At 39.1% G+C, this 11,503-nt stretch overlaps 1 protein-coding gene across 1 annotated transcript; it reads left to right on the top strand.

The window, feature by feature from the left end:
- The first annotated feature begins 4,963 nt into the window (after nucleotides 1-4,963).
- LOC103436556 (uncharacterized) lies at nucleotides 4,964-7,943 on the top strand. The gene is made up of 6 exons (XM_008374994.4): nucleotides 4,964-5,345; nucleotides 5,482-5,577; nucleotides 6,362-6,402; nucleotides 6,722-6,839; nucleotides 7,463-7,543; nucleotides 7,676-7,943. The coding sequence occupies exons 1-6, from the start codon at nucleotides 5,142-5,144 to the stop codon at nucleotides 7,730-7,732; spliced, it is 597 nt and encodes a 198-aa protein (XP_008373216.1). The 5' UTR covers nucleotides 4,964-5,141; the 3' UTR covers nucleotides 7,733-7,943.
- The last annotated feature ends 3,560 nt before the right edge of the window (nucleotides 7,944-11,503 follow it).

Here is an 11,503-nt window from a genome sequence, read left to right as displayed (position 1 = left end):
TAAGGACCAATCAGACAAGGGGAGATAGAAAAAGGACCAATGGGAAGAGGGGAGAGAAGCATCCCTCCCCATTTCATCAGCCCGTGCACACCACACAACCCAGTTCAACCTCTCATTTTCCAAGGTCGATTTTGGCCAACTCCGATGGAGTTTTTTGACGCCACCATCGCCATCTTGAAGCTCTCATTCTCCTCTACCAAACCCACCCAAGAACCACCTTGATTAACCACAGTATATGGCGGTTTGAGGTCACGAAAGTTGACGAAAATCAACAGTGCTCTGGCCACTCTTTTCAATATTCTAGCTAATCGGCAAAGCGATGGCCGATGCCACCACTTGGGCTTTGTAGCCCATCATCTCAGGAGAAAATCCCAACCAACCTTAACCCCGTTGGATCACTGTAGACGACGAATCGACGCCGAGAAGCTTTAGGCATCCGCCGGCTTTGTGGACAAAATTGACCACCTTCCGTCCACTTTTAACTTCGTGGCAAGTATGAAAGTTGTTCCTCTCTTCGAGATCTTCATTTCTGTGAAGTTTGAGAATTTTTAGAAATAGTTGGATTTTCTGGCGAGTTAGGGCGGCCGACCACCGTGTGCGGCGGCGCGTGAGCCGAGTCACCCCCTGACCTTTCTAAGCTAAGTTTAACACCCCAATTCCATAGATGAAGTCAGATTGATGAAATATCATCGTTTGAACATAGTTTTGATAAATACCGCTACTTGAACATTGTGTGAATTGACGATCCAACCATTGGATCGTCACCAAACTTTAATATATTATAGTATGTAATATTTAAGGATATTAGAAACTTACGGATTAGGAATATGACCTACGGATCTTCCCGAATTGGATTTGTAAGTTCATAAAATAAAACGTTAACCGCCACTTGAATTGGCAATTGACAAAGATCCAACCGTTGGATTGTAATGAAACTTTAGTATAATATTTTAGAAGTATAAAGTGAATCTATGGAAGTTACGTATTGGAAATCTAAGGTGTTGATCCCCCATATCGAGTTATGTAGGATTATGAACCCTACTGTTGACCTTTGATCGACGGATGACTTTTGGTCAATGAGTTACAAATCATTCTAGAACGTCCTTGCGGATATGTTTTATGTAAGTTACGTGTTCTATCGATAAAAACTCTGAGACGTGATTTGATAATTGTTCTAGGTGAAGATCGTTTGTGACATCTCGATGTTCGTGCTAGAGAGTTGTAGCGGGGACCTCAGGTGAGTGGGTCTTTTCCTTTTATCGTATATATATATATATATATATATATATATATATATATATATGTGTGTGTGTGTGTGTGTGTGTGTGTATGTGTGTGTGATTGCTAATTCCACAAATTCTTTTAAATTGATTTATGCATTTTATGCCCTGTCATATATATTTATATATTCTAAAATTCTATGTTATGACTAAATTTTAGATTACATTATAGCATATCTATATGCATATTATCTACACATAATTACAGTGAATGCTTTGAAGTACTAAGTTGAACTACAAATGGCTTGATCCCGTTTGGGGGTACATAGGCAGTCTAACAAGACAATTAGATGCAGCCATAAAACAATCATAATTTAACATGGTACTTGATTTCTTTAAAGAAAGAAGTTATGAGGGTTAATAGCGTAGAGATTAACCTTGATTTTATTCTGGCCTATCACTGGGTATAGTTTCGATTAAGAATGTTGGGACGTTAAAGTGGTTATACCAAATGACGCTGCGGACGCCAGGTAAGTTTCAGGTGAGTACATATTGATGATAGTGATTGCAGTGTGTATGTTTATGTTTATATGCATTTAATGCTCATTATCCTGCACCTCGGTGTTAATGCTCCGCCCGAGGACAGGGCTTAGCCTTCACGTGATCGTTCACCTCCCGTACCACACACTCATCTTGGATCCAAGGTAGGTGCTAGCATGTCGTACATATCACATTAAGTGGTTCCGACTCATAGGTGACTTGCGACACTTCACACAGCCTTCACGTGATCATAGCACTTGAGCATATTTATTTACACATATCATGTCGTACAGACCACTTTAGGTGGTTTCGACTCACAAGAATTGATTGATGAGATATGGGTAAGTCGTACCGGTCACTATAAATGACTCTGACTTATGTGCTAGCATTGATTAATGAGATATGGGTAAGTCGTATATAGGTGACTTCGACTTACGTGCTAGAATTAATAGATGAGGTATGGGTAAGTCGTACAAGTCATTATAGATGACTCCGACTTACGTGCTAGCATTGATTGATGAGATATGGGTAAGTCGTACATGTCATTATAGGTGACTCCGACTTACGTGCTAACATTGATTGATGAGATATGGGTAAGTCGTACATGTCACTATAAGTGACTTCGACTTACGTGCTAGCATTGATTGATGAGATATGGGTAAGTCGTACAGGTCACTATAGGTGACTCCGACTTACGTGCTAGCATTGATTGATGAGATATAGGTAAGTCGTACAAGTCACTATAGGCACTGTTCTAAAAATCTCCGCCTAACGCCGCTTAGGTGCTAGGCCCCAGCCCACCGCCCCGATTAATGCCTAGGCCCCAGCCCACCGCCTAGACCACCTAGGCACCCGCCTAGCCTGCCTAGACCCGCCTATGTTGCAACTCACTTAGACAGAAAATACATAACTTTCATTTTGCATTTTGTTTTTTCCAATAAATTGTAAGAGACTTATTGCATATTTGAATGAACAAACATTATATCCTTATTACACATGTTTTCATTATGTTCCAATACTTCATGATATATATGCATTTTATTTTGTAGTTTATAATGAAATTATATATATTTCAAGTAGAAGCAGACACTTATTTACATGAAATATGATATATTTACTTAAATCCGCCTAGTCCGCCTAGGCGCCCGCCTAGCCGCCTAGGCGCTAGGCCCCAGCCCGCCACCCGACTAGCACCTAGCGACTTTTAGAACCTTGACTATAGGTGACTCCGACTTACGTGCTAGCATTGATTGATGAGATATAGGTAAGTCGTACAAGTCACGTCGTACAAGTCACTATAGGTGACTCCGACTTATGTGCTAGCATTGATTGATGAGTGCATTTGTACAGGTCACATTAGGTGACTCCGACTTACGTCCTAATATAGATTATTGAGTACATGATTATTTATATTGCTGATGAGATGTTGTGTCGTGGTATATTTATGGAATTACTGTTGATATACTTTTGATTTCACATGGATACGTGGTATGATTTTCTAAAAACTATACAAGTGTTGCAGTGAGGGGTAATATAGTTTAGAAGGTTTCTATTAAAATTTTTATTTCCAGGGCCACTCACCCTTGTTTTGTTTTCACCCTCCAGGTTTATTAGCTAATTTTTCTTATCGACGAGGATTCGTGGCAAATCTTAGTATTGGAGATTTGTTTCGATAGTATGATTCTCAACCCACCCTACGGTACTTACTATGATCTAACGTCACCTGTGAGGTGGGTTCATTCCCTCTCACCAACGCAGTTTGGTTCTTAGGCACTCTTAGTTTTAAATTTATTCACATTTTTCCATATCATCACTTTATAGCTTCGTCACCTTCCATATGTCGTCCATCATAGCTCGATTTGGAGTCCTAGCGGACATCCCGAGTCGAGGTGTGTCAATCATCCTTAGGTGAAGCTTTGAAAAAAAAAACTATAAAATTTAGTTTGTGTGAATTGACTTTATTGCCCATGATTTTGTTTTGTTGTAGAAGACAAAATTATCTTTTTACCCTATTTTGATTGACAATGAGAGTTTTATTAATAAAGTTTTAGATTCGGATTTACACCAAATCATTTTTGCACTTCCTAGATACCAATTTAAGTAGGGCCAGATCTGTGGCACCACTTTTTCTTCACAACTTTTGGCACAATTTTTGTGGCGCCCACTCCGTAATATATTTCAACAATCTAAACTGTCTATCTTGTAGATCTTCCCTCAAAGATCATGTTTACAAAAAAGCACCCAAATCTAAAACCATGTGACCTTTAGATTATGGGTTTAGTTTCTTTGTAGAACCATATTAAGCTATTTTATTCTATACAAATGAGTGTCTTGATGATTTTAGATTCATGTTTTTCCCCATCTTTCCCCCATCTTTCCAATCTTTTTCTAGCCCTCCTTCCCTCTTTCCCATCCATCTCCACTCTTTGCATCTTCCCTCTTCCCCCTTATTTCCTTCATCCTTCCCCTATCCTTCCACTCAATTTTTTTTAATATCAAAACTTTTTCTCTTTAGGTCTTTCTTTTGGCTTCCCTTGAGCTTTGTTCTTTGAACTTTGTCAATTCCTATGAGTTGATCTCAAATCTGGACCTTCATGGCCCTTTCGTGCTCCGATGCTACTTTACATTGCGCCTCCTCAACCACCGACCTTTGCTAGTCGGCCCGTGTGCTTCTCCTCAGGTGTTAGGTGGTTGTTAAAGTGCTTTTAGCACTATTTGGTAGGATGATGGGGGCGCTCATTGCGTGGGTGGCTCGCTCATCCTCATTTTCCGTTGATCCAGTTATTCTAGTTCGTTTTCTTGGTGGTGGTGGTGGCCTTGCATGGAGGCGCATCTAGTGGCTGCTGGTTTTCATTCCAATACTAGGGGTTTTTTTGTTATTGCTCAGCTGGCCACGTTTGGGCCTATTTACTGTATTTTTTTATTTGCTGTTAGACTTGTATTTAGATGTGGGTTGCATTTTCCTTATACTTGTTTTTTTAAGGAAATTGTTATAAGCACTCTAAAAATCTCATTCTACACTCCAAACTTTAGATATTAACAAAGAAAAATACACTTGTGAGGAGAGTAAAATGAGATTTTTGGAATACCAATAACACTTACCTTTTTTAATTAAGGAAAGTAATTTAGTTTGCCAGAAAAAATAAAATATCAAACTTGTACTAAAAAAAAACTTGTAGACCCTACCACGTTGCGGTTGGATAGAGTTCTTTCCTTCGCTGTCAGGTCAAAGAAAAGAAAAGATCCCCCGCATACAGAGAGGGAGAGAGAAAGGTATAGCCCATTGCCAATAGCCATGGGACAAACCGAAACAGAAACAATGCATTCACATACGCAAATATAAGCTTCTACTAGTTCTCGGATCTCAGAAAGCGCGATAAAATGTCCACAAACGATGTAGTCGACGGAGAAAGCAGCCTACGACGGAGAACATCTCCAGTTCCGAGTACAACTAGACTGAGAGTGAGACCCGACCCTTTCTTGATCTGCTGCAGATGCTTCAGCGTCCTCACAGCTGTCACCGCCATTCTCTGCATCGTCGTCAACGTCTTCTCAGCCATTCAATCTTTCACAGATGGATCTGATGTACTTTCTTTCTGTTTTCTCTCTTTCTCTCTCTCTCTCTCTATATATATGTATATATACACACACACATATGAATTATGCATTAGTATGGAGTTAGTTATAAATTGGGTTGTGTGTGTGTGGTGGTGAATTGCAGATTTTCGATGGGATATTTCGGTGTTACGCCGTCGTGATTGGCATTATTGTGGTGGTGGCCGAGACGGAATGGGGATTCGTTATGAAGTTCTGGAAGGTTCGTTTTCACTTTGAAGCCCTAACTCTTTTTATGAAAATTAAATTTCACTTATTCAAAACCTAAACTGTTTAAGGCTTTGTTTGGTTACATTAAATTGTGGGGTTTAATTTTATTGAAATGCCGTATCCTTTCATTGTCTGAGTTTCTTTCTTGTAATTCTGGAAATCTTGGAATCTGGTATTTATCAGTAACATTGATGATGGCATCTATCTGTAAACATAACTTGTTTCAAGGAAAAAGTGAGAGAAATTCTGAGTTTCCTACTTGTGTGTGAGGCACAGCAACCTTGGAGTGATTCCAAGGCACCTACGGTGTGAGGCTGAAGGCTGGTGTGATGACAGAATTTTTCTAATTTCACTATTGGAACCCTTTGGTGTGATGCCAAAGGCCGGAGTGAGTCTGGATCTATCCTGTACATCTATCTATTTTGACTGTCCTACATCAGGGGTGTTGTAAGATGCTATTATGATCCCCACACCAAAAATATCAAAACAATAAAAATGGAAAGATCTAACAGCGTAAGTGCGTAACAAACTATCTTTTTGAAACTTTATGTTTTTCTAGCTAAGCTTATCTGCCGTCAACACAGGCACCTTATAGTCTTTGCTGCTAACTGCAGTCATGATGAATTTTGTCTCCATTTCTCGTATTCTTACTCTGTTCAGGCTAAATCAGCAATTCACTATTGAATTGTAAATCAAAGTTTATGGAAATATTGGTGCTAGCGTGCCGAATTTTGCTTCCATGATCTAATTTTACTATTTGTATTAACTGTTTGCAGATATTGGAATATTGGGCTGGTAGGGGTATGCTGCAAATCTTGTAAGTTTGCCGATGTAGTAAGAAATATCATGTTTCACTCTCATAAGAGTATTTTCTCTGCACCATCAGATTTTGGAGCACGACTGAATTCGTCCCAATCTGAATATGGCCTAGCTTTGTAACAGTATAATATTTGTAGTTATGACGGCAGAGAATAATGATGGATCAACATTAAAGTTAAGTTTGCTTTAGTTTCAGAATTTGGATAGCATGTGCCTGTATTCCTGTGAAGAATTTTTTTTAATTTTTAATTTTTTATGGTTGTTGCATACTAACATAAAATTTACATGGTTTCTGATGTTGTGATTCTTTGTACCAGCGTTGCGGTCATGACAAGAGCTTTTCCTAACGAATCTAGTACAAAAAAGGGGCTAGTTATTCTACAGAACATAGCAAGCTATATGCTCCTTGCTTGTGGTGGGATCTATTTTATTTCGGTAGGTTTAAGTAGCAGAATCCTGTAATAATTTTGGAAATTTGTGCGTGACTATGCATGTGGTTTTGTCTTTTTTCTTTTTTTTTTAATTGGAAGAATCCAATGTTTATTTGGTTTGATGAAGCTGATTTTAACCAAAACTCTGATTCTTCTTTAACTAGGATTCAGCATGGCTCCTATTGCTAGCTGAGGCTAAAGTTTGCTCTTTTAGGAACACAATTAATTCCCTGCGTGATTGGGTAATTGTTGCTAAGCAACTAACCCATTCATGACAGTACTTACTTCAGGGAATTTAATTGGAGTTGGGGATTGTAAAATTCTCGGAGGGCCTATGGCTCCATTTAGGCTAGCTATAGCGCCGCCCTTGTTCTCTGGTTCATGAATTATGATAAAACAGCTGTAGGAGCTGCATGGGTGTTCCCTAAACTTTTATATTTTCTTTTTGGTCTGAATATATTACATCCATATGTTGAGAGTAATTCATGCAAGGGTAGTATTACGGGGGAAAAAGCACGAAAAGCTTGAAGGACCGGAGCCATTTGGCCTGCCTTTGCCGTTTTAATTATAACTTAGGAGTCTATTGTACCCTTTTCCTTCCTCATTTTCAGTATTTGAATTTTAAAGGGAATCCTATGCATTGGCTTTCTCAAACGGGCTCGGCAGAAGACAGAAATTTCAAGGGAGCAAGCAGTAAAGGATCTTGAGGTAAGTTCTCATCATTTGTTAATCATGCTTGCTTTTCTATATGGTTCTTACGTTCTTCTTGTCAACGTTATGTATGTTTATCCTATCACAGAAGCTTGCTTACATTCATTTACCTATTTGCAACAATCACAGGACTTGGAGCGGCGAAGGGAAGAACTTGAACAATTGCTTATTGAGGAAAGAGATTAAGAAATAGATTGTACTGTACGTAGGCAGAAAGTGACACGGGTGAACCTTGCTCATGTTTACATCTCTGATTCTGTTAGTGAGTTGCATTTGAATTAGTATTCTTTGTTTGTGTAGTTTTTGTGAAAAGGCATGTTGGGTGCCTCTTGATTGTGTCCAGCAAGTATTTGCCAATGTAATGTACCCAAGAAAAGAAATGGTGGTCATTTGTGAAGACAGAGGACTCCGTCCATACGCAATCCATGAAATTTTATTTTTTATTTTTTCTGTCACTGTAAAACGTCAAATGTTAATTATTTTGTTAATGATGAAATAAAGTCCACAACAACAACAAAGCCTTATCCCACTAAGTGGGGCTAACTATATAAATCCTAGAACGTCATTGCGCTCGATTTTTTTGCCATGTCTTCTATTAAATCCAAGTAGTCTAAGTCTTTTCTTAAAGTCTCTTTCTAAGTTTTCCTAAGTTTCCTCTACTCCTTTGGCCCCGAGTCTCTGTCTTGTAATTACATCTTCTAACTGAAGTGATTGTAAGTCTTCGTTTCACAAGTTCAAACCATCTTAACTGGAGCATTTGAAGAAATAAATTCCAATGAAAAAAAGGCTAAATTACTAAAAAAAACTACCTCAACTATCGGGTAGTTAACAGTTTCATACCTCATCTTTAAAAAGTTTCAATGTCATACCTTATGTATGAATTTGTTGCAATGTTCTACCTCCGTTATGTTGTTTGTCAATTCCTCCGTTATATGATGACGTATCCTCTCCACCTATGAACTTCCATGTTGGTTTCTGATACACATGGATCATCTAAAAGGATGACACGTGTATATTACAAAAAAAAAAATTAAAATTAATTTTTTTTAAATACCAAAAAAAATTATATTTTTTATATTTTTTAAATTTCCCTCGTGAAGAGTGCAATTCCATTCCATTTCATCATTCCAGTTCCCAAATCAAAGAACCTTAACCCTTATTTCAAATCGCCGGCCAAATCACGATCAATAGTTCATTCAGCGAAAACCCTTTGTTTAGGGCTTGTCGTCGCATACCTTTCTTTTGTTCGTTTTTGTTGAAAAACCTAAGTTCTTCTAGTTTCGAAGGAATCAAAATGGGGTGGAATGTGCGTAAGGATCCTGAGCAAACGACGCCTACCTATTGTAAGTACAAATTTCAATTAGTTTTGTGCTTCGTTGGTTTCCTTTTTTTATTCCTGTTATTCTGGGTTTGTTGATTCCAAAATCTTTGTTGGTGATCAGTGGGTTTCATTGATTGTTTATTCGAAATGCTTACTAATATGTTATCGAATAGGGGTCATGTGGGTGCTTTGTTTATTGTTGTAGAGAAAAAGGTTGTTTGGGTGCTGGTGGTACATGGGGTTCGGTGGGTGCTTTGTATTTTGTTGTCGGGGAAAAGGTATTTTAGGTGCTGGTGGTCCTGGGGGTCTTTTGGATAATTGTTTAACAAAAGTTCAAATTTGGGTGCTTTTGTTTTGTTTGTTTATTCTAATGTTAGATAATGAAGGGTCCTTTTGTGTTTTGTTTGTTAGAGATAGGTGGGTTGTTTTCAAATTTATTCAAAATGCTTATGGATTTGTTGGATAATGGGGTCTTTTTGGGTCCTCTTGTGCTTTTGTCTGTGATGTGCTTTGTGCTTTGCTTTGTTGTTGGCTGTTGAATATGTTGAATTGCAATTGTTTACATTTGGGGTGGGTGTGGTCCTAAGGTTTGTTGGCTGCACTAACTAGGGTCCTTTTGTGTTTTTTTTTTTTGTTGGTGAAGAAGATGTAATGTTTTCTTTGTTTAGGGCTTAAGGGTTAAGGGTTAAGGCTTAGGGCTTAGGGCTTAGGAGAGCTTAAGGCTTAGGGCTTTTCTCTGTGATGTGCTTTGTGCTTTACTTTGTTTACATTTGGGGTGGGTTGTGGTCCTAGGTATGGGTGGGCAAACGGGTATAGGAACCACGGGGCAGGGCGGAGCTGGGCGATGAAATTTTAAGGGCGGGCTGGTTCCCGAAGTATAGAAAAACAGGTACCCAGACCGACCCGTTTGTAACAGAACAAGGCCTATGTATTGGGCTATTTTATTACAAATAAGGCCTATTTTATTACAAAACAAGGCCTAAGCATCAGACCCACGCACACAACCCACACCTCCCAACGCCTAATACCCCAAGACCTGGAACTTTTCATCATCTCCTAGAATTTGATAACAAACATTCCCCCTCATCCCTAAACCCTCACATTGCAAACCCAGTAGCTTCAGTGTTCTCAGAGATCCAAATGGCAAGGTTATCCCAACTTTCAACCGCGTCATGATCGAGAAAATCATCCCACCCTCCAAAACCACAGTTGACATTTTTTTCCCCGAGTCCTCTACCAAGGTAAATTATATGACATCATATTCTTCTTTGCATAAATGTATTTAGGGTTTAGGTTTTATCTTGATTTGAATTTTAACGGTTGCGATTGGTCCAATCGGTGCAGCTAAACTCAGGGAAGGTGGTTGTTGTGGGACCAGGAGCCAAAGACAAGGTCGGGAAGTTGATGTCGTTGCAGACATAGCCATCGCTGATGTTGTAGTGGTTGTAGCAGTCGAGCTGCTTGTTATCAACCAGCAGCGTCGTCGAGTTATTGGGGGTCAGTCGGTCTCCATGAGCAACCTCTTTGTTCTTTTCTGTTTACCCTCGCTATTGTAGGACCTGTGGGTACCCATAGGAATCGGCCTGTTTCAAAAGGGCTGGGTTAGGTTCGGATATAATTTTGAAAAATCCAAAACCCGCCCCGCCCTGTCCCATGTTATTTACAAACAGGTTTGGTTTGATTCCTTCAATTTTGGGTCTGGCTCGACCCGTGCCCACCTTTAGTCCTAAGGTTTTAACTTTTGTTTTTGTTTTTGTTTTTTTTGTGAATATTAGGTTATCCAGAACTATTTTCCATTTGTTTGCATCATGGTGGGGAGCTCGGTCAAGAATACTACTATGGGGGAAAGTTGCATATATAGATTATTGCGACAATGACTTAATGTCTCTCCTTGTGATAGATGATATGGTGGAAGCTCTAGGATATAGTGAGATGTTCATGAACTACTACGACAAGATTCCCAACATGGACATTAGTAATGGTTTGAAGCTCATTCAGAGTGATGCCGATGTAAAAAAGATGTGCAACTTTGTTCCAAAGGCTCAACTATTAGACATGCACATTGAAGAATTGTTTGCAAAAGAAGCCCTTACCAAGGAACAACATTTTATGGAGTCTATAGAGTGCACCGGTCCAACCATAGTGGTTATTGAGGAATTAAGTGATGAGGAAGGGGATGTTATGGCAATAACTTGTAAACCAAGAAAAAGAAAGGGGTTGCTAGCTATTGAATGACCTTCAGATAATAAGGGGGTGTTTGTTGAAGAAGAGGTGATTGTTATGTGCTCTAATGATGGTTTTCACCAAGAAGAGGTGGCTGGTACAAGTGTGGCTGAGGTTGAAGATGTACAAGTTGGTGAACAAGGTGTACAAGTTGCTGAACAAGTTGATGAACAAGGTGTACAAGTTGAGGTTGAAGATGTACAAGTTGGTGAAAAAGGTGAAGGGGAACACGGTGATACCTTTTTTGATGTACCTGTTGATTTTGAAAGAGACCAAGAAGGAAGTGATGAAGAAGACAGTGACTTTGTAAAGAGTGATTATGGGAGTGATGAAGATAACCTAAATTTTGCTAAGTATGATGTGATTCAGGAAGCATATGAGGTGCAATATGAACAAAGAACACGAAGGCAGTC

The sequence above is a fragment of the Malus domestica genome, chromosome 05 (genome assembly GCF_042453785.1).
Source record: "Malus domestica chromosome 05, GDT2T_hap1".
Taxonomy (NCBI): domain Eukaryota; kingdom Viridiplantae; phylum Streptophyta; class Magnoliopsida; order Rosales; family Rosaceae; genus Malus; species Malus domestica.
The sequence above is the reverse complement of the archived record's forward strand: the minus strand, read 5'-3'. Positions and strand labels throughout refer to the sequence as shown.

Bases quoted from the DNA above. Each gene is read 5' to 3' on its own strand.
- LOC103436556 (XM_008374994.4), top strand. From the start codon at position 5,142: ATGTCCACAAACGATGTAGTCGACGGAGAAAGCAGCCTACGACGGAGA. The intron at 6,403-6,721 runs GTAAGTTTGCCG...TCTTTGTACCAG, and splicing joins AGGGGTATGCTGCAAATCTT to CGTTGCGGTCATGACAAGAG. The intron at 7,544-7,675 runs GTAAGTTCTCAT...CAACAATCACAG, and splicing joins AAGCAGTAAAGGATCTTGAG to GACTTGGAGCGGCGAAGGGA.